The sequence below is a fragment of the Hesperophylax consimilis genome, chromosome 19 (assembly GCF_061612785.1).
Source record: "Hesperophylax consimilis isolate HC1 chromosome 19, BYU_Hcon_1.0, whole genome shotgun sequence".
NCBI lineage: Eukaryota > Metazoa > Arthropoda > Insecta > Trichoptera > Limnephilidae > Hesperophylax > Hesperophylax consimilis.
The window spans coordinates 16,352,531-16,377,448 of record NC_142854.1 but is presented as its reverse complement, the minus strand read 5'-3'; the positions used below and the strand labels follow the sequence as shown (position 1 = coordinate 16,377,448).

At 34.4% G+C, this 24,918-nt stretch overlaps 1 protein-coding gene across 2 annotated transcripts in view; it reads right to left on the bottom strand.

Annotated features, from left to right (window-relative positions):
• raskol (Ras GTPase-activating protein raskol) overlaps window positions 1-24,918 on the bottom strand; it is a 442,218-nt gene that overhangs the window by 370,228 nt on the left and 47,072 nt on the right. Inside the window, exons 3-4 of one of the 2 annotated variants that reach the window (XM_089643502.1) lie at window positions 7,665-7,759; window positions 6,675-6,704 (exon numbers count right to left, since the gene is read on the bottom strand). In XM_089643502.1, coding sequence (XP_089499628.1) covers window positions 6,675-6,704; window positions 7,665-7,759 — 125 coding nt within the window. The remainder of the gene's footprint in view (window positions 1-6,674; window positions 6,705-7,664; window positions 7,760-24,918) is intronic. The other variant, XM_089643503.1, reaches the window with a different exon arrangement.

Below are 24,918 nucleotides of genomic sequence, written 5' to 3'. Positions count from 1 at the left end.
GTATTTGTTATGATGAAATTTTGCGACCGGAAAAATGTGAGGAATTTTTCGATATGGAATTCCGTAGCAACCCCCTTCCCCCTTCCCATGGATTTCATAAGAATATTGTGGGGAATTACATATGAGTTTTTTTTGGTTGTGCGGCAATTTCTCTCAGCGAAGTTCTGTAACAACCCCCCCCCCATGGATTTCAAATATTTTGTGGGGCTATCAAGCTCACGTAGAAAATTTGTGAGGAATATGTTGGCAGAATTTATGGGAGTGCATTAGAATTACGTATTCTGAATCAATCCTCAGGTCGGTATTAAATACTTTTGAGTATTTTGTCACCGGTATTTTTCTGAACCTGTACTCACTGTACTCACTAACGAAAAGTACTCATAGGACCCACCTCTATTCTGTAGGCCTTTTTAAGATATACAATTCCGTAGTATATTATTTTGATGTATCTCATAAGGTTTAGCCAGCGTTAGCAATGTAATGTAGTGCCCGAAAATATATTTTTTCGGAGATTTTTTTTTCTCTAGTTTCTATATATATATATAATATAATACATTCACGCATTTCTCTGAAATTGGATGACATTATAGCAGTTAATATACGAAATAAATGTCGGTCCCACTCAGTCGGGGTTTGGCTCAGTTCTCAGACTCCGGTCCCTGGGAGGAAGATTAAATCCTCAGTCAAACCAACATTATTATTATACATCTATTAATATGTCATGTCATTAAGTCACTTAAACAACCCTATTCTAAAACAATACTCCTTTACATTCATAAATACAATACCTATACAAAAAATAACAGCAAACACACATTTTAGGAACAATAGATCTCAAGGTCAAAAACATATCCAACAAGCAACTACAACATACAACATTTGGGCGAAAAAGCTTCCTATACTGTGGTACTAAACTCTACAGCAAAATCCCACTTGAAACTTAAACCACTAAACTGTACAAAAACACACACTTTGAAAATTAAATTCTCAGCACGGGAGATCCCAGTGAGGATATCACTATATATATTTTTTACAACAAAAACACATAATAAACCAAATAATAAAATTATTATAAAAATATTCGCTTGTAACTTGTAACTACAATAATAAAAAATATGAGAATACACATGCCTCAGCGCCGCTTTCAGCGTGTTTTATGTGTCGAGAATAATCGAGCATGAGTAACGTAAAACACGTGCGCTAACATAAAGCATATTTGGCTCGGTGACTAAACAAACCGATTTGTAACAGATTCGTTGATATTATTAAAAAGCAACATCACTGTTCGTCATTAGGACGAGTGCAGTGAATGCATCGTGCTTCTTTAGTCAAACAGTCGTAAGAACGCGATGTCACTGACCATAGATAATCACAACATGGGGAGATATCTGACTGCTTAGAAACATCGCCATACTCTGACTGCTTAGAAAACGAACCCTGGAATCTTAAAAACTTAGGTGAGGAGCACAGTGTGTAGATTAGTATGCATTCAAAGATGTTTTGAAGGGGAGATATTATGTAAACACAAACACGAATTTTAGAGCGAGCGCGCTTATATTAAAAAAAAACGATAATAATTAAGAGGAAGCTACAAGCCAAAAATATGTATATTCTTGGTATACCTTATATTGTAGGTAATAGGCATTAAAATCGCTTGACAAACGGAGTCTAGAAACGTTCGATTTCAAGCACAAAACTGGTTTTAATTTATTTTGTAAATAATTTTATAATAAAGAAAATAAAGTAAATCAAGTGAAACTATCACAGATAATCTTAGCTATAATATTTAGTTATTCAAATTGACCCTGGTAATAAATTACATCTTTGCGATTCTTTCAAGTAAAGAAATGATGTTATCAAAATTTGTTTTGACAGCATCGCCATTCCATTGTAAGAATATTATGTACTAAATACACAATTTGGCTGTCCTGAAACGGGAATCCTTCCCAGTTGGACAGACAAAGTATCATTTTGTTTTGTATTGTTTGAAATTTATATGTATATAAAAATAAAATAAACAAATACTGTATTTTTTTAAGTTGTTTCCGTTATGCGGTCATACATTTATTTCTATTGAAAAAAAATATTTTTTAGTAGTTTACATTTTTTTTGAGTAATTTATTTGTATTCTACTCAAGCGAAACGATAGGAAAACCTTCAATTTATCTGAAGCATATTTTTTGGTATTCATAATATAGGTACATCAATTCATTATAAAGATTAATCAAAATAGTGATTTAGCATTAAGCTTCGCCTTAAGGTTAAAAGCGACGTTCGTTATAATCTACGAATTTATAGATGGCGTTAATTTAATAAGTATGTTAGTTATGCTTTACAATATTCAGACGAATTATTTGTTTGCGCCCGTACACACGCAATAAGAATATGATTAAAAAGTGTTGTCTGTACAAAAACTCAATTCTGTCAAGAAAGGAATACAAATACAATATTGTATCGGTGGATCAATCTAATAATGTATTTGAATGAACTGAGATGGTCCGTTCGATTTAGGCAAGGAGTTGTTTTCTGTAACTGTTGAGCCTAGGAAATCATAATTGTACTTTAGGGTAATTTATCACAAAAACGACGCTACACGAATTATCCAATTATCTGTGATCAAGACGGTGAATAATGAATATTGACATGTAAACCCAAGAAAAATTAATAAAGTCACAGCATTCAATCCCTAAATGTTCGAAGCACTTAGCTGTGTGTCCATTACATGTTTTAATAATACACATATGTACACATGCAGTTATTTATTCGTTAACCCAACTGAGAATTTCGATACAGCTGCTATTAATTTTTAATTTTCAAGTCCCCAAACACAGCGAGACAAATAAATGACACAACTGAACACAAAGTAAACAAATTTGTTGAAGAATAATATATTATCTTTCGCATTTTGCTCATAGTATACTGTTTTCATGCTGATTATTAATGATCATTGTTACTGAATGAAACCAAGTGTTTTATTTTTAATAATTTGTGCGTATTTAAATCTTTAAGGCGATGCACTAGGTAGTAATGCAAAATCATGTGTTTTTGGTTTGAAAATTTGGTCGCCTAGAAATGTTTCAGATGCTTTAAATAAATACCGCGAGTATAATACATCTTGGCCTTTGAAACAATTGAGTATTTTTTACATAAGTCTTTTTATAAGCCCAGAAAAAAATAATTTATGAGGCCTATGAAAACCGCTTTAAAGTTCCAAATTTCCTACTTACGAACCCATTTTCGGTTATGATTTTATTGTATAATGTGGCAAATTAAGTTATTTATAAAATGATCAGAAAACATTTAAATATTTATGCCTGAACATCCACAAAATAAAATAAAGGCACTTTTTGGCAATGTTTTTTTCTTGCCTAAATCAAATCAGCTGGATGGTGCTAAGCGGGAATTTAAGCCTTATCGCCATTTACGTAAGAAATGTTACTGATGGCGGCTCGATTCAAAATATTACACGACGTAGTGCATCGCCTTAAGGTTAAACGCAACGCTCGTTGTATTCTACGTGTTCACAGATGGCGTTAATTAATTAATTTTGTTTAAATACGCTTTTGCAAGGTATTGCTTTACAATATTAAGACAAATTATTTGTTTGCGCCCTCATATACGCAATATGAATATGAATAAATAGTTTTGTCCATATAAAAACTCAATTCTATCGAGAAAGGCACACAAATACAATATTGGATTGAATCATCGGTAAAATATTGTATTTGTGTGCCTTTCTTGAAAGAATTAAGTCTTTAAACGAACAAAACTATTGATTCATATTCATATTGCGTATATACGGGCGCAAACAAATGATTTGTCTTAATATTGTAAAGCAATACCTTGCAAAAGCGTATTTAAACAAAATCAATTAATTAACGCCATCTGTGAACACGTAGAATACAACGAGCGTTGCGTTTAACCTTAATGATGTACAGCGTATCTGGATATTTACCAGTTAACTCATCGAAAGAAGAAGATAATAATTTGTAAATATGAGTTAGTATTTTCACAGTTGATATTAAATTCGACCACGTTCCTTGGTGGTTCTTTAGAGCCGGAAGCCAAAACATAACAATTGTATTGTTTGATCTTGGGTCACAGTCGATTAGTGAAACACATAATTCTGACGTCACGGGCATCTCTGGACCAGTGAGGGAAGTGAAGCGTGGAAGCGTAGATCCAGTGGCAGATAAAACAACGACTAATAATAATAATATGATTAACGACATGCCCGCTGCTCGCTTCTTGGTAGAACTAAGTGTTGACCGCAATTAAAGAACGTCAACGGCCGCTATCGTTGGCAATAGTCAACCGTTAAATATAACTGTGGTGATTGTTCGTCTTGGGATAGTGGCTATCCAAACCAAGTAAAATACTGTTGATAAGTGGGTAAAACTTTTATATTTCTGAATCCATTATCAATCCAATTATTAAAGTTCAAACACTTATATTGAGAATTATATTTAAATGCCAACCTACCCATCCCTCAAATGAACTCTTTGCTAAAATCAGGATCTTAGATATTCGACAGTTTTTTACTAAGATAGGCTTATGTTATATACGGAAAAATAACCTACTAGTGGTTCCAGAACATCCAGTACACACCCGTTTTTCATCAAACCTGGGTTGCTTGGTTCCTAAAACAAATACCTCATTCGCTCAGCGCCAATTCTGGTTCATCGCTCCGAAAATGTATAATGCATTGAGTACTGACATAAAGTCGTATAATACTAACTCCCTTTTTACTGCTAGAATAAAACATTGGTTATTTGAAAGGGGACGAGCTTTCTACAAAGACTACTTAAACTCATAAAACTATTCAAAAAATAATGCACGAATAAAACATGTACTCTTGTAGTAGAACACCTACAATTTTTATTTCAACTTTCAGTTCTATCTCCATCAGAATATTATTTTTCTTCATTTCTCACCTTACTTTTAATTTCTATATTTGCATTTAGTTTTATTTATTCATATATGTTTTAATCTTAGATTTTCTTATTTTCATATTAATATTTTTTATTGGTTTATTATTATATTTTATTAATGAAGTATTTTATGTATGACTACCACAACATTGGATTTAGCCTAGTGTGATAGTCAAAAGAAAATGAACTGCATCATCGTGTAAATATTTATTAAATAAAAATAATAAAAAATTCGGGCCGTAACCTTCCCCCACCAAGGGGTGGTAAGGTCCTCGTCCCTGCAGTTACTTTAATAAAATATCCTGATTTGTTTTATTTATCCCTGGCTTTACTATAGATGTATTATAGATTTGTGCTATATCTTAATCATTTTATATTTTCAGTCATCAATTACGCAAATATGTACAAATATCAATCCATCTTTCTGTGCAGGGACACTCGGGGATCATGATTCGTTCAATGTAAATGCATCTTCGCTACAAAAGTCCTTGTGAGAGCCCTGAAGAAGTAACAATCTGTTACTAATAACCGGTCGAGAATGCGGTGGGTCTTCTCAAGTGTTGCAAGGAAGATGATAATTTTGAGGGTAGAGTTTAGACTATAAGAAGTCACACGCTCGGAAGGTAGGTTAAAAGTAGAAAAGACGATGAATCACAAGAGACATACTCTTTTATTTGCATACCCACTATCATGCTGTCTCGTTCGTACTTGATTGTCTCTTTTATACAACTAGACATACGTTCCCTTACAATAACCGTTGATGCGAATACTACAAAAATTATACAAAGCAATCGTATTATTAGGGAATTCAGATGTCAAGGAGTTTAAAAAGTAATTAAAATAAAGTTCTAAGTATTTCGTTGGGACAATGATCTTATTGAACTTGAATCGCTTGACCCTAGGCGCTACGAATTGGATAGGGAAATCCACCAATATGTCTAGTAGGAAGGCATTTATAATCCAATTTTATCAAAATTTATCGTCAATATAGTTGGGCATTGACGGCATTTAGCTGTTATTTCCAACGGTTAGTTATATGTTGATACAGAACTAGTGCGTGGTTTTCCGGTCTTCATGCATCGTAGTCCATTTGCATTTAACGTTTAGGTGGTTTTAGTATTTGGTTCCCGGTGATGTCATGGGACGAAGCGGGACTCTGGCAACTGATGTCATACTCGGTTTGGTACGGTGACTTAGAATTTTACAACTTAGTTCAAAGTGATATAAATACCTACTTTAAAAATAACGAAAAATTACGACCAGAACATCTTAAAAAGTTTTGAAATGTTTAATAAAGACCCAAAATGTCTAAAATGGATTTATATGTCAAATAAAGACAAATCACAACAACAACGTCAAATAACGTCTTAAAATTTCAAATAACGTGAAACAAACATCAAATATGGTCAAATAAAGACCAGAACATCAGATAATAAATTTAAAAAAAAATAACATCAGCGACGTAAAAACACGTCATATAGCGTCAAATACGGTGAAAAACGTTAGATAACTTCGAAAATGTCAAATAACGCCGACAAACTTAAAATAACCTCAAATAAACGTCAATTAAAGAACATCAAACAAAGTCAAAATACTCAAATAAAGTCAAATAATATCGAATACTGTCAAACAGGGTAAAATATAAATATAATAATAAATAACATCATATAACGTCAAATAGCTACAAACTCAAAATTTCAGATAAGTAAACAAACAAATTTCTATAAATTTTAAAAGACTCACCTTTTCAAATCCAAACATCCAAGGAGATGCCTTTAGGTTAGCATGAAAGATATACAAAATGGTTAAATGGATGCTGTTATAAATACTAAAGTTATTAAAAAGTTAGTCACATAAAAAAAAGTTAATGATAGCCTATAAAATAATATTCAACTTATAATAACTTCTTATAATACAGCGCCCTTGAGGTGATTTTTCACAAAAACGGCGCTCTACAAATTATCCAATTATTATTATTATTATAATATAATGAGAAGAAACCAGATGAAACATTTTTTTTCTTTAGAGCAATCCATTCTTATCTGCGATTGCTAAATAATTAAGGCAACACATAACTAGAATAGAACTTTCACAGAACACGAATTTTATCTTTGGAATTTGACAAATTGTTCAAAATCTTTGAAACAACTCGTCCTAAGACCTTTACGTAGAGGTATACCTAAGGTATGGCCTAAAGTATCATCTGGTAATCAGGTAATGCAAAATCATATGTTTTTGATTTGAAAATTTGATCGATTAGAAATATTTGAGATGCTTTAATGTAATACTGCAAGTAGAACAACACATCTTGGCCTTTGAAATAATCGAGCATTTTTTTCACAAGTATTTTTATAAGCTCAGAAAAAAATAATGAATCAGGCCGATAAAAACTGATTTAATGATCAAAATCTCTTACTTACGAACCCTTTTTCGGTAATGGTTTTATTGAAAAATGTTGCAAATTAAATTCTTTAGAAGATGATCTTAAATATTTATGCCTGAACATAGCAAAATAAAATAAAAGACGCTTTTTGGGGATGTTTTTTTCTTGCATTAATCAAAACAGGCGGCTAATTTAAAGCTTATTGCCTTATACATAGGGAGTATTATTATTAGCCGCCCGCTTCTGAATGTCGTGCATCACCTTAAAATGATCTAAGATGCACCAGAAGTTTTTTTGTTTCACCAGGAATGCAGAAGTATCAGGTGGTAATAATAATGAGATGAACTTACAGCCATATCCTCGCTGCGATAGGTGGCGAGCGATCCCCTGTCCTGCAGCAGAACGCAGAAATGAGGCTGCCAGTCGGCTGCACCACCCGCCTCATCTGCAAAAAAACATTAGTTTAATATTTAGACCACAGTTTTTTATTGCTCTTGTTGCCACAGCTGACCACAGACATAAACACCTAAAGATTTTCACAGCCAAAATTATCATAGTGATTGACTTTCGGGTTATTATGCCGTGTTGGTGTTGCGCTTCCTACTCGTAGCTGCCAACAATCGGTGTGACAAGTAGAACACTGTAACGCTGTCCGAAATAATAATAATATGTAATAATTGACCGGTCGGTGGCCGAGTTGACATCGCGTTTGGGTCCCACTCAGGCGTAGTGTATTCAATTCCTCGGCTGGCTAAGTCCTCCATCACAACACAAGCAACATTTTCCGCTTACTGTGGTTACCTACACCACAGTTTAAGAGATTAGTGTGCAGGCGATTCCCATTAGTGACATACACAGTTGGGTAATACTTATTCTCCCATAAGGAGATTGCCAGACCAAACAATTAATCCAGTTATTAATGACACAAAAATGTTAATTATATGTTGTTTGAACGCCATTTGCAATATGATAGCTTACAATTAAGCTGTAAGTGGTGTAATATATTCTTTGTGTGGACGTACATAATATTGTTCGCTTGTAAGTATAATTGTACAATAAATTATCATAATGATTACGCGGTCAGAACGATGAAAAAACCACACAACTACTTTTTAAAGTTTTCTCTGACCGTCAAAACTCTGTAATTTTTAATGTATTATTTATTTGCGTATATTTAGAAAAAACAATTGATTAGTTACGAAAAAATCAACCCACATAGAAAAAAGTTTTTTTTACTCTAATACTTGTATTTTTAATTTTCGACCAAAATTCAATGTTGCGTCATCTTTTGGGCCGGCTAGTAGTCAATTTCAAAGAGAAAAATAAATAGTTTCATTGAGGATTGAGCCTTCCTCCCCAGTGACTGGAGTCCACCGCGCTAACACCAGCCCTAAATTCCAATTGGGTAGGACCGTCATTTCTTTCGTATATTAACTGCTGTAATGCCATCCAATTTCAAAGAAATCCGTTTACGTCCGCGTGTGTATGCGTGATTGCCACCAAAAGTTGATGGAATTCACTATCGACGACGAGTCTACTTGCAGAGTTTCAGCTCGATCATAAGTCGGGAAGAGGGTTCATTTCCTCTTCCAAGATTTGCATTCATTCATTTACGAAAGACTTGTTTATTTTCATTTTCACTTCCTTCTATAAAAATCAATTTCCATGTTTCACATCTGTCAGGCATCCCGTGGCATTTTCTCTTTCTTGAAGCAGAAAACTCTCTAATGGTGAACTTTGGCGTTTGGATCATTGATATGTTTAAAAATTTATTTATTTATTAATTAATTAACGGACTTAAGTCCAATATATTACAAAGCAACACGAAATTTGGGACAATGCACAATGCAAGAGTAAAGGATGGTATATAAAAGCAGAGACAAACAGGGAAAACATAAGAAAATAGAAATGAAATAGAAGTGTCAAGTCAAGTTAAGACCTTGCTAAAACTAAAGCGATACAAAATATAGTCAATTGCATAGTGAGCGACATAAAACATTCTGACTTATACCAAAAAAATCAAAGTCTTGACTTGAGTTAACCATTCTACATATTCTGGACAATGGTGAATTATAAGCATAATTAGTCGAGTGTTGATTGAGGAAGAGCAGTTCTTTATTTCTCAGTCTACGAGAAGGTATATTGATTGAGATGAGTTCTATTAATGTAGGTGAGTCAATAATATTGTTGATAATTTTAAAGAAACAAATGAGATCAGATTTTTTCCGACGGTCTTCTAAAGGAGAAAGGTTTAGAATTTGTTCAATTTCATAATACGAGTAATTACCTCTTTCTAATCCTAGCCTCCTAGCAATCTCTTTTAGAAACCGATGTTGAATGGAATCAATAAAACAAAAGTTACATTATTGTATTTAGGTAGGTATTTGGGGTTAAAATTAGAATTAGAAATTAGACGCAGCAGATATTGGATTTTTTCGTCTGACTAACTACATTCCAACTATGAGCTCTATAATACAGATAAAATAGTACCAAATGCACAAAATAAATTACTAAATTCGTTTCGGGCGGACTCTACATACTGCCAAAATGTCGTGATATACGGCACTTTAAAAAAATCTATTCAACTGTCAAAAATAAAGCAATATGCCATTTTGAATGTGTTATATTTATTGTGTTACACAGAGTCATTAAAACTTAATTGACAGTCCTGCCATCGTTGCCACTATTAAATTCCAAGTGCCGACTAGGTATAAAAGACAAAATCTAACATTCTTCTTAATACATACACAAGCAACTATCAGACACACTCACTAACCAATAGGATGCATGATCTGGGCAGCAAGTTTGGGGGTATTATTGATATATTAATTGATTCCATTTGCAGAATTAAGTGTTAACTATGCCAAAACTTTGTTGAATCCTACAAATTAGAGTATCGTTGGTAATGTAGTTTTAGTGATTTGTCTTACTCTTATATGTAGTATTGTTCTAATTTCACAGATAATTGTTACTGTTACATGTTTTACTAATATTGTTTTATATTTAGTTTTTCAGTTTATCGTTGTATCATGCTTTAATTTTTTGTACAGTTTTCAAAAGCTCACTAGATATATTCTGTTTTTAAAAAACAAATAAAATAAAATAAAAATATTGTATTTTCCGCAATTTTAATTTGTTCTTTAATAAAAAGGGGAGATCTCAGTGTATTTGTACTTATCTGACAGTTTTTAAGACTATTAAAAAAATGAGGTTGTATTTTAATCCGTGTGGAAAAGTTTGAGCATGTTGTATCTTTGTGTATATTATTTTCGTTAATAACAGAAATAAATATTCATTAAGAAAAGATAATGCTGGATTGAAAATCTGTAAAAAAATTCGGATAGTGTTGATGAAAATTATAATTATTATACTTACACCCTTATATTACATACATCAACTATCTCGGATTTATTGAACTAATCTTTCATCGTTGTGCTGCCTGCTCTAAATTTATATAATCCGAGGACCACGATCCATTCATCATGACAGAAGAATAAACAAGACTATGTTTTTGTTTTAACACTTTCAGGACAATATTTAATTTCACTAATAAATAAAGTACAACTAACATTATTATTATATTTTAATTTATTTGTAGTTACATAACAGAAAACATAAAAAATATCAATGAGTAATACCAAGCGTTCAATAGCGGTATCAAAAATATGTAAGAATAAAACAACTATGTAAAAGAACAACAACAACAAATAAGAGACAATAAAGTTTGGGTCAAGTGAAGTTAAGTGAGAACAAGATATTTATTCAATAAGTCCTCAATCTTGATACTTCAGAAGATGTTATACTATAGTCGACACATTCTCACAAGAAGTTGGAAGAAGGTTGTTGGTTCTGTAGCGATGAGCTACTAGAATATTCGGGAATGTTCGCCCATGCAAAACGCATCTTATTAGCAGAGGCGGTCCCTGCCTTAGTGCATTTGTGCATTGCACTGCCAAACATCGATATACGTTAGAAATGTAAATTCGTATATCCACTCACGAAGAATTCACGCCAGATCATTATAATATTCTTACCAATCAAAGTTTGTACTGGACGCTCGCGCATGCGAAAAACAGTGTAATATATAACCCGTGCATTTTCGGCTTTGCCCGAGACATGCCATGTACCTTCTATAGGCACTGTCTCTAGAGGTCGGAACCGTGAAATGAGCGAGACAGGCAGCCCATAACGGCTGTTGATGTGTTAGAGCAGTGGAGATAGAAGCTGGTCGGTGCATTATCGGCGCATGCGCCGAAACATCCTGATATATATCAAAAACCTTAAACATGCGTAAAAAGTTTGGAATGCATTAGTTAGGATTGACAGATTTCGAACTAATTAACAATGTTATAATATTCTAGCGTTACCGGCGCGATCTACATATCTGCAAACTTGACAGTATTCATTATTGGCGATTGACGCGACGTTTTAACGGTTTTTACGAGTTTTGATCTGCAAAAAGCTTTTTAAAAATGAGTGCTAATGAAAACATTGCGGTTAACATTGATTTTATCAAAAGTAACCGAAGTTTATTTAATCCCAACAAACTAGAGATGATTTTGCGAATGCTGACGGAGCAATATCAATTTTACAATTATTTTACAAGTGTAACTTGGTGGAGTGTTTTAGTGAAATAGTGAAACTGTTAAAAATAATTTGTACTATTCCGATGACAACTGTCGAGTGCGAAAGGTGTTTTTCTACGTTGAAACGTGTAAAAACATTTCTGAGGAATACTATGTCCCAAGATCGTCTCTATGCTTTATCAATGATGAGCATCGAAAAAAGTTTGATCTCGTCTATACCAGACTTTAATAATCTTGTAATTGAAGAATTTTCTCAAATGAAAGAGCGACGAATGGATTTTCTGTACAAATGAATTATTTGTACTGGGTATGTAGTTCCCTTTAAATCACTTTATTTTCCTATTTTACATGTTACCATTATTTGTGAAATGCACTGCTGGCAAATTCTGTCACGAGCCGCCTCTGCTTATTAGAACCTGCTAGCGAAACATCTTGGGTTCTACCCATCTACCTACTCGCTGGATTATTCTCGATGTATTGGCGCCTATATATATATATGCGGCAAGGTACACAGTCAGTCAATAATCAGCAGTTACAAGCGAGAGCCCGCCCGCGCTGCGTACTGGTTCCTACTTCACCAGGCCGCCATGAGTCACGAACCCACTACGGCCAGCTTTGCTCGGACCTTAAGGGAGAGGCTACGGATAATCATCAACTCCGCGGGATTACATCAGCGCCCTGTCCTTGGATATCATCACTGGCCTGCGCTCTCCACGCGCCTAGACCCTGCGACATCTTCACCGGTCTGCGCCTTGGCCCTGTGACATCTTCGCCAGCCTGCATCTCCCGCGCATCTGCCGATCAGGTCAATTATACCTTCGACTATCCTGCTTCATACTGGAGTACCCGGAAGGCTCAAGGTCTTCGCTAACTCAACTCAAATCTCACAACTGCGCTACTGACCCAAATAAACGCCGTGACCTCACAACCTACAGCTTTCATTTGTCTCCTTCCAAATCCCCAAAGTTCTTTGGAAAGGAATATGGAAAGTTTCAAGGTTTCTTATTAGACGGTGATCGATATTGATTTTGATTGTGGTGAAGAGGGAAAATTATACAAAAATTTGATGTCATTTTGGTCACGACTTCATTTAATGTTTCTAGTTTGAAATATTCTTAAAATTCTAGGCGTTTCTTAACTTCGTACAAACAGGGTGTCCCTTGATTCAGATCTGATCACCAAACACGTCTAAAACCACTTCAAGCAACGTTTTGATTCTAAAGCATGGTCTTTCAACAGTGCGATACCGAGGTATCTACCAATTGTCATAATGTTTAAACTTGAGAGCTGTTCCCGGGTATGAATGAGTTCTGAATTAGGCCAACAAAGCCAATTGTTTTTAATAAGTCCAGTTTAATTATTCTCAATTGGAGACGCGGCGGACTCGCCATACTAAATAGAAGAACTCTGTACACCGCACACATACTTGCCACAACTTACCCAAGAAGCTACCGACGCACATAAGGCATTTCGTGCGATTTAGGAAGACTAAAAGTATGTAAAATATTTTTTACATGTGCGTTTTTTCTGTTTTGTATTGTTAGTAAAGGTTTAATTTTTTTTTCTTTCCTTTATTCGTAAAATATATTTGTATACAGTTTTTTATATGCTTTTCGACTACCACACTAGACACATGTCCGTATTATTAACCACGAGACTGTGGGAAATCTTCAGCTTAGATCGATATTTATAAATATTATTGAAGAAACACTTTGTGGCTTGACATTACACTAATAATATATTTTTTAAACCACATAAACTGATAATTAAATAAGTGTATATGTTTATTCAACTGAAGAAGGTTGGGATCAACCGACACTTATTTAATTATCAGTTTATGTGTTTTTCGTCCTGAAAAAGGTTGAGATCAACCGACACCGGTCGACTTATATAACTCAGATGCAGTGGTTTAAAACCAAAAAATATTATTATTTTATAAGTTTATTTGGGCTCAGGAAAAAATGAGTTAATCCACAGTTGTTCTCAACATAATTAAGTGGTCTACTAACGCGGAAAGTAGGGTTCTTCACTTCTAACATTAAATTTACCAGTTTTAACAGTTTTTTTCTCGTCATACTGTGCGGAGGCGCAACTACAAAAGCATCTAATTTTAAAAAGTGCTCGAAGCAGCAAAATTTTAATTCAATTGTATAAGTGATAACTAAAGACACCCATTCATAGCATTAACGATATTTTCGCGAATTAAAGCGATAAATGGTGTTTTTAGCGATAGTAAAAAAAGATTTTTTAGTCGCTATAATCTTGTATTGACAGATCGTAGAACGAACAAGACACACTCTACTGTAGAAACATGTGCCATGTTGAGTTTCAATCAATAATACAATAAACACGTTTCAAGTGATTTTTCCATTTTTTTTTCCTTCTTGCCGACTCCCATTCCTTGACGTTATCCTATTTAGCTATAAACGCTATGAAAACGCATAATTGAAGCTATAAAAGCTATTTTTTCAATAATTAATGCTATATTTCTTAAAAATTAAAGCTATGAATGGGTGTCTCCAGTGATAACTTATTGAATCTTATATAAACCTCATTTTAATTTTTGGATTGAACTTTGGAATCACACCTAAAAATATGCAGAAAAAAATATAGGAAATAATTGAAGTCAGTATTGGTAATGAAAAAAATCTTGTATTTTGTCCACTTCTTATAAGGAAAATGCCCTATGTGCGCCGATACGCCAAAACCTAACAACTGTAGCGACATGGTCTGCATGGTCTCATTGCGTTCACTTGTCTAGAATAAGAGAAGATACTATCATCACTAGATACATAATTATTATCTCCCATGAGTTAGCTTCAGATTGCAGAGTTAGATTGTGCTGTGAGCGATGGGTTATATAAAATAGCTGCTACTGTTGAGAGCTTTATTTAATAGATGGAATAAACTTTTCACTTTCGAACTCAGGGTGTAGGTATATCACTATCCTCTTGATGGCTGTCAAATCACTATTCATAGGATAATGTATAACTCAGTGACCGGATTACTCGTCAAAATGACAATTCAACACTCCTAACAAGTGATATAATGTCGTGTAATATGATGAAACATAAACTAGGTTAAATAGGTTACGTAGGTTAGGTGATTAGGTTAGTTTTTTCATCGCTTTTAGTAATTTTAACTGTCGCTGTGGTGAGTTTTCATGGAACCTTTATAATATTTGTAGAGAAAATTATTTTAACAATTGCTCAAATCTTATGCAATGAGACTATAGCATCCCCAAAAGGGGTATTTTGTGAGGCTGAACGATAAAGGGAGGGGAAGGAGATGGGAAGAGGAAGGTTTGTAAGTAAATTGCCATTACGATCTGGTCACCAAAAAACACTAATTCAATTTCAAGCAACGTTTTAAACGCCCAGAGCTAAACAGTTAGCTAACTAGTAGAGTGGTAAGTTAGATACTCGCAGATAGTATCGCCCCGGTAAATAAGTAAGTAACAAATGGTAACTTTGTCAAGGCGCACTATTTGGACTCTATTTTTTTTAACGAAGCTACATTTATGTAAAAACGACACTACACCCTCAAGCGTTCTTGCACAGCAGGAATTAGTACCATTTATATTTATGGGGTTGGTAGATTTGTACTTATAAACTAGTGAACAGTAATGAAATTTCGACAGAAACAAATGATAACTTAAACAAAATCACATTAATGTTGGAATAATATGATATAATAAAAACAAAATCATTAATATTCTATAAATTTAAAGGGAAACTTAACGAAATTAAAAACAAAACTTATCAAAAATCGCCTGTGTTGGAGCAGGGACGAGGACCTAACCACCCCCATTAAGGGGGAGGATAATTTTTTTAAAGTCTACTACCGCTTGAAATGGCGTTCGCCGTGTTTGGTGACCAGATCTAAGCAAAAACTAACCAGGGTATCAGACTTCTAATTTATGCATCCAGCAATCAGCCATCAGGTGGAACTTAATCTTTTGGTAGTTTTTATAATTTTTACTGCACTATTAACATATTACAATATGAGTTATTCTTTGTTGAACTAAATACTATTTTACTCCACTTTACAGTACTTAGATATGGTAATTTCGTCTTCGTTTACTACAATTTCACTTTCAAACTCTTTGGCTGTGAAGGAAGCAACATGCATGAAATGAAAGCTCCGTGACTAAAACGATGAACAATTTGAAATTTAAATTAGTGCCTAAAGAAAAAAAAAGTTTCTGTAAAGTGATTAATTTTTGAAAGGCTGATATAAGCGTAATGAGTAAGATTAAGGAACGGACGTTTAGATGATTTGGGAATGTAGATCGAATGAGCGAAGAAAGGAGTGTAAGGAGAATATATGATGTAAATTTGAATGGTAGCAGAAGTAGGGGACGCCCGAGGAAGACATCGCACGACCAAGTGAATCAGATACTTGAGTCGGGCCACGTCAAGAGTCAGAATAATATAATAGTATGTATGAATGTGAATGAGGCAAGGAGTATGTGCCAAGATACGTTCCTTTCTATCCTACATTCTTCTTCTTTCATATGGTGGGGGGGTCAGAAGGGGACATCTAGGTCTGCGAGCCAGTCTAGGGCCTCAGGCGTCGCCATGTGGACCTCATCAATCCCGCCGGGGAATGAATGGAGCGGGCATTCGGTGGTCTGCACCACACCACATTCACACATCGCCGACTCTTTAAGGCCCCATCTGTGCAGAATGTGGGCACAGCGGCTATGGGAGCACCTTAGCCTATTGATGGCGGACCAGGTTTTGCGAGGCAATGGGAACCCAGGCTGTCTGTCGGTGGGGTCCTGTATGAGATGGGCATTTCCCACGTTGGCCGTTTGCCACTCAAGTTTCCACCTATCTTCTGGGGTGAGATGTAATCGGAGGAGCCTCTCTCCTTCTGCCCAGAAGGGCTTTCGGGGCTTCAAGCGGCATGCCGGGTGGGAGATGACATCTTCGTGCAAAGGTGTTGCGCTTTTCATTCTATCCTACATATATACTATCATCCAATTCCATAACACCATTTCGTCTAAAGTATTTACAGTCCACTGTCAAGTTCATCAGAAGCTGTATAATCGTGTGCAGATTCGATTGCAGTTATTTCCTGTTTATATATTTATTAACTATTTACCGGTCAATGACCACTGCGCTATAATAAAAGATATTATTGTTTTCTTACGGTACTAACTACTAATAACGAACCACTTAACCCATTAGACGCTAATAGTTGAAGTACTTACAACTTAAATACTATGTTGTAGATGCACTTCAGTTAGCTTGCACCAATACGATCATTTCACAAAATAGAGAAGCTGCAGCGGAAGGGATAGATATACACACGGATTATTAGATTCCAACCCACCCCTCATAACTTTTTTCTTCCCAGAACTTCTTCTCCTTCCTTTCCTTAAAAAGATCCTCCGCACAGCATCCCAAAGATGAGATAGGCCCTGAGGAAAATTATTTTTTTCTTCTGTGTGGGGGTTAATTTAACAAAAGAATAATTGAAACAATTTTATTTATTTAAATAGTAGCGCTAAGTCAGGGGCTATCTGTAATCTCTAAATAGTATAAAATAAAGTCGCTGTTCGTGTCTGTCTGTTTGTGCGCTTAGTTCTTCTAAACTACGGAACGGATTTTGATTTTAGAAGTTTTTCACTATCATTTAGAAAATTTCTTCGGGAAGGTACCTGTAATACATGCATGAATACATAATAGATGGTGAACCTACGAATGTGAATGAAGAGTACGTCTGATATGATGTACGAATGCGACTTATGAGTAGGGGAGACCTAGGAGAGTTGTGACAGAGGAGAGTTGTGACAATGACGATTTCTCCCCACCTATAATAGTTAGCGAGATGGCAACAACGCTCGTTTGTCGCTCTAGAGAAGCGCTACTTCACTCAGTACACGCCGGTGGCGCACGAGAAGCGGTTGCGTAGTTACGACGTCTGCGTGTAAAAAAAAGCGAAAAGTAAGTTTTTATTCAAAATTTTGATTGTATTTATAGCATGACTTATTACATGTGCGTTGTTGTGTTATCTTTTCTTAAGTTGTATGGTTATTTAAGTCTCAAAGCGTTACATTGATATTTTGTGTTTGCATCGTGTTTAGAAAATATGAATCATTATTCGGACCAAGTCGGAATTTTGAGCACCTAGGAGGGTTGTGACAGCATGTCACAACTCTCCTATTTGACTTAATTTTTCTGCTGGGTTATTTCGACACTTTTTAATTAATTTGCGATGTCTGTATATGTGTTTGTGCATTAGTGTATTAAGGTCAAATCTTGCAAGTACAGTCCGCAATAAAATCATGTCTCTAAAAATTCATTTTCGATAAAAAAATATTTCGTCTTGTGGTGTGATATTGCATGCTAAATGACTACTTTTTTGTTACAGAATGCCTAATAACTACACACGAAAGACTGATAAAGGCACTGCTAGTGTCGAAATATACGAACTTGCCTTTGAAGAGGTCACGTTAAGAGGTAAAAGTCTAAGAGATGCCGCGTCCTCTTACAATCTGAACTACATGTCTTTATCAAGATATATTAAGAAGAAAGTTGATTATCAAGCAAACCCAGTAGGCGAGGCTCCATCTATGGGTTATACCAGTCCGACGATATTTACACAAGAGGAGGAGAATATATTAAGCAACTATTTGCTAACATGTGCAGCAGCTAATTATGGACTGACAACTAAAGAAACTAGAGTCATTGCATATAAGTTAGCCAAAAAATATAATAAAAAAATTCCAAAGTCATGGGAGGAATATAAAAAGGCAGGAGAAGTGTCGCTTAAGCTATTTATGCAACGACACCCCAATTTATCTTTAAGATTGCCTCAATCTACTAGCATAGCTCGCGCTACCAGCTTCAATAAAACAAATGTGGCCACTTTTTTTGACAACTACACAGGGGACGGCCCAATTGGTTCAGTCGGAACAGCTAACGGATCAGGCTGGATGCAAGAGGATGATTTTCAAGTTTTCCTTGAGCATTTTAAAAATCATGTTAGACCATCAAAAGAGCAAAGAGCTCTGTTGCTCCTAGATAATCATGCCTCGCATACAGCTCTAAAAAACATTGAATTCTGCAGAGAAAATGGCATAATTTTGCTCACATTTCCCCCACACTGTACGCACAAGCTACAGCCACTGGATCGTGCCATTTTTGAACCCCTTAAAAAAGCAATTAATACAGCTTCTGACAATTGGATGCGAAGCAATGCCGGGAAAGTCATGACAATTTATGACATCCCATCTATAACAAAGTCTGCATTTGATGTAGCAATCACTGCAAGGAATATCAGTGCTGGTTTTGCTGCAACTGGAACATGGCCGGTTAACACAAACATATTTGGAGAAGCCGATTTCCTGCCAAGTCAAGTCACTGATCGTCCCAACCCAGAACTAGAGCAATCCATTTCAGAAATTTTGGACAATCCAGCAGAAAAAACCATAACTCCAAATCTCAACACCGGCACAGTTGATAACGTTGAAGCAAGATCCATTACTCCAGGTGCATCTATAGATCAGACCATGCCATCTAGCAATTCATCAGTTGTTAACAATAATGCCAATGAACCTGTTGCCTCCACGTCTATAGCCCATACCCCAGTTCTGAATAATAATGCCATTGAACCTATTACATCCACGTCTACAGCCTATAGCACAATTGTGAAGAATAATGCTCATGAATCTGTTGCCTCCACTTCTTCAGCACATAGCCCAGTCCTGAACAATGATGCTAATGAACCTGTTGCCTCCGCGTTTACAGTCCATAGTCCTCTTGCCACTGTTTCTAATGTGTTCTCGCCAGAATTAGTTAGGCCGTTGCCAAAAGCTCCGCCACGAAAAAACTGCCAACCAAACAGACGCAAAGTCAAATCTGCTGTGCTTACTGACACACCTAATAAGGATGAAATAGCTGCTATAGAAGCCAAAAGGAAGTCGAAGAATGTGAAAAAGCGTGTCTTAAGCGACGATAAGGAGAATCCTAAAAAAAGCCATGAAGACTAATAAGAAGAAGAGAACAGGTGATGAAAAAAGAAATGCCGAAGAAAATAATTGTGTTTGCTTGGTCTGCCTTGAAGCCTATGCAAACAGCAGATCGAATGAGGAGTGGGTGCAATGCCTAGAATGCAAAGGCTGGTCACACGTAGATTGTACTGGAGGTGAGCTGCAATACATTTGCCATAATTGCCTATCAGTTTAAATTAAGATTTTTGACTGTTTATAATATGATTGATCTCAAAGCCATGCCATAATTACTTATAAGATATAATTACTTGTTATGGTAATGCCATGTGTTGTTTTTGTTGGTACTGAATGTACTAAAATATGATTACATTACTTTTTGCAAAAAAAAAACATTTTTTATTTATTTATAATATGTGTAATGGTATTTTTTAATAACTTAAATAGTCTAAATACAAAGCTGTCACAACTTACCTCGGTACCTGTCACAACTTACCTCGGTGATAGGGGAGTTGTGACAGAGGGAGTAGTTTTTCTTTTTGTTGATTTTCTCGGAAACTGTAATACTTTTATTAATTTTGATAATTGTTTTGGAAAGGGAAGGAATGGTGCTACATTAATTCACAAAGGTCATAACTGTGAAACGTTTATTGAGCGAGATATATCCCTTAAATTGAAAATTGTCACAACTCTCCTAGGTCTCCCCTACATACGAGATGATGAACCTACGAATATGAATGAAGAGTACATCTGAGATGATGTACGAATGTGAATGATGAGTACATATAAGACGATGTCCGAAGTTGATTGAAGAGTATATATTTATTATGGCCTATATGGGTTTTTACAAACATTTGACATACATAATAGTTTAGTGCAACAGTAATCAAGAAATAAAATTTTGCTATTAATTATACGAGTTCATACAGAAATTCAATGCAGAAGAATAGTTGTATGTTTAGCTTAGTTAATAATATTATTGAGGTATGTTACTATAGCCTTCTTGTAACTATATTCCGTGCAGTTGAATACATCTAAAATTTCTGCGAAATTATTGCTAACTGCATGTAATCTTAGTACAAGTGAGTATCTAAATGACTTAGTTCTGATATTGTTGTTGAATTTAGTTCTAGTTGGTATGTTGAAGGTGATTCGGCTCAATAAATCAGGGCTGTTATATACATAAATGAATATGAGACGACGTACAAATGTAAATTAAGAGCATACATGAGACGGTGTACGAATGCGAATGAAGAGCAGATTTATATGAGGCGATGTACGAATGTTAATGAAGAGTATATATGAGAGGATATACGAATGTGAATGAAGAGTGTATATGAAACTATGTACGAATGTGAATGAAGAGAATATTATATGAGACGATGTACGGACGTTAATGAGGAGTATATATATGAGAAGATGTACCTACGAATGTGAATGAAGAGTATATATTAGAAAATGTACGAATGTGAATGAAGAGTGTATATGAAACTATGTACGAATGTGAATGAAGAGAATATTATATGAGACGATGTACGGACGTTAATGAGGAGTATATATATGAGAAGATGTACCTACGAATGTGAATGAAGAGTATATATTAGACAATGTACGAATGTGAATGAAGAGTGTATATGAAACTATGTACGAATGTGAATGAAGAGAATATTATATGAGACGATGTACGGACGTTAATAAGGGGTAAATATATGAGAAAATGAACCTACGAATGTGAATGAAGAGTATATATTAGACGATGTACGAATGTGAATGAAGAAAGTGCGAGCTAAGACAATGTTGTGTGATGGTCCATCCTCTCTACGTACCCCTGCGAGGAAACGGCGTAAAGGTTACTTGTTTAGTTAGATACTGGTTAATTATTTGTAAGAAACAGTCAGCTTTTACATAATATACAATGATAGATATAAATATACAAGTTAACTGAAGTCAAGCCACAGAAATTTCTTATGCGTTCATTGGAAATGAAGTTTTAATATCTTAAAATTAATTTTGTGTTAAAGGAAGGGGAGAGGAAGAGGAAAATAGGAAGAGGATAGGAGAAGCTCCCGATACATTCCATACTCTCATATTAATAATCGATCGTACGCATTATAAATTGACTCATCAAAGAAGGTCGTAGAACTACAACGCGTAAGAGTCCATATCGGTTGGAGAGTGCGTTGCTCGGTGCCACAACCTGATGTGCATGGTGCAAGTTGTTGGTGCCACTTTCTCCATCATTGAAGGTGGTTTGTTGTCTATCAACTATATGTAATCCACGAGAGAAGGTTTAGGAAAGTGTGTAGTTAACTGATATATTCTGTTTTATTTGTTAGAAGTCAACTTGAGTATAATTCTCCCACCTAGAACCCACAATACAATATTCATGTACAAGCTATTGAAAGAATAAAAAATAAATTCTTACGTTTTCTATGTTTGGAAATGGGTTGTTCCAGCAATTTTGTTGAACTACAACACTATTTTAAATGAAGAATTTTCAATATCCTGGTATTTCTGTGCAAAATTCTAAATGATTCATTTGATACTCCAGAATTGGTTTCATTGACAATCTTTCGGATTCCATAATACTAGAAGTCGGTATTTATTTCAGTGCGGAAATCCTGGGACTAACTACCATATGAATTCCTCATTGCCCAGAATACTTAAGGAGGGAAATAATTATACGGAGTTAGGGGAAATATTCAATTTATCACTTAACAAATACAAAAGATTGTTATTTGCAGTTTAGTTATGTGTAATAAAAACTGTACAATTTTTACTATTTACAAGTAAAAGCCCATAAAAAGCGTCAATAAAAAAAAATAAATTATTTTCTGGTTTGATGTTTTTTTGTGAACTTTGTGTGATGGTCGAAAACGACAAAAAAATCAATTTTACTAATTTCTATAGTCTGTCTGTGAGCGATGATAACTCAGTTTCAACGAACTCGGAACTTTGGAAATTAAGTGTCATTTTCAAAATTGGAATTAATAATGTCAAGAATTCAGACAAGCGATAAAGTAGGTACCTACATAAAATTATATAAGAATACCTATATAAATGTAGTAAAGTGTAGAATATCGTATTCATTTTCAAAATTGAAACTGGCGTGTCAAGAATTCAGACAAGCGATAAAGCAGGTACCGACAGAAAATTACATAAGTTTACCTATATAAATTAATTTAATTTTCATTTCAAAATTGGAACCGACGCGTAAAGAATTCAGAGAAGCGATAAAGTAGGTACCCACAGAACATTATGTAAGTATACCCACATAAATGAATTTCATATTCATTTTCAAAATTGGAACTGGCATGTCAAGAATTCAGACAAGCGATAAAGTACCTACCTAATAACATTTTAATAAAAATAAATAATTTCATAACATTTGTTATTAGAAAATTATTTCAATTTTGTATTTTAAATGTGTATTTCTTTCGGGGATCTGACGGGTGCCAAGACATCCACCGTGGATTTGTTTTTAACATAACAAGACGCAAAATTCCAGGTCAAATATCATATTTTTATTTCTTTTAAAGTCATATTAGTATATTTATTTACATGAAAGCCTTATATGACTATTTTTTATTGAAAATAACGCATTTGTAGCTCGAAAATATAATAAATCTCAATAATTCTTCATTACATTATATTTGTTTAGAACAATAGAGAAAGAAATAAAAACGTTTATTTGAATATAATATCTATCCTGGGCAAACTAATAGGTTAGATATATGTATATAATTTGTCATAAATATATTTAAAAAATATCTGGTAATATGTTAAAATTTACAAAAACATCTTCTTGCAAAAACAAGTAAGTTTTTATGAAAATAGTGTCAGCCGATGAAAGGCGATTGGCATTTTACCCCTGGCATTCTCAAGGTTAAATCTCAATAATTCACAGGTAATCCAAGACAGATGACCTCAAGAAATCCAGCAAATCAACAACCACAGCTGCATCCACCAGGTGGTGCTTTGGTACCCCGTTGCACTGGCACTAGTCAGTGGTGACGAAGTGCATCCAATGCCAATGCAGTTGAAAGTAGGACAACGGTTGACCGCAGTCATGAGGTCTGCAACAGATGCACCGGATTGAAGAATCGTAGATGCAATGGAATTGCTTTGACGGATGCGGGTTCGCGAGAATACGGGAATAAGTAATCATTTTATTTTTTTAATTAAAGTAGCCACATAAGATAAAACTGCTTGCAACATATTTCATTTTCATTTATTACAAAATAATAAGTTATATAAAAAATTATATATAATGTATTATTCCCAGTGAGTTTACAAAACTCATTTCTGGAAAGACAACATAGATACATTAAAATAAATAAACGCAGAAGTTATTTTGGAGTTCCAAAGAAAGAATATTTATTTATTTATTTCACGCCTATTAAGGCTTTTACATACATATATATAAAAAATATTAACGATTTTATACATAAAAATAGTGCAGGCAACTATTTAAAACAATTGCAGAAAAATAACTATAAAGTCAAAATATCACTGAACTTGATCTACACAGCATGCAGGCACAAAACATAAAAAATCCAAAATATTTTTTTCTGTTTCAGTTTACAAAATTATTATGTGTTAGTCAAATCAAATTAAATACCTTTATTAAAATATTCCACTACTTAATGAAAAAAACTTCAATAGGGTATGCTTATATATTGAAATTGATGTACTAAATATATCAACAACATCGTAGTATTTGTTTCCTAGCTGTTGAATCCGTCGCATAGGAGTGTGACATTGGGACGTTGAAATAGAATTGCTACAATAATATGGTAGGTACTGTCTTGTAACCGACCTGCTTGGAGTATGAAAAGAGATTATATATAATAAATCAGGGGTATCAAATATTGAATTAATAATTTTATAAAAACAGGTTAAATCGGAAATAATTCTGCGATCAGATAATTTTATTAAATTTAATGAACAAAGTACGTTATCGTAATTTAGGTTTTCTCTAGGAATGCCCATTTTAAAATTTACATATCTTAAAAATTTATTTTGGATTCTTTCAATTGCATGTGAATGAACTTCATA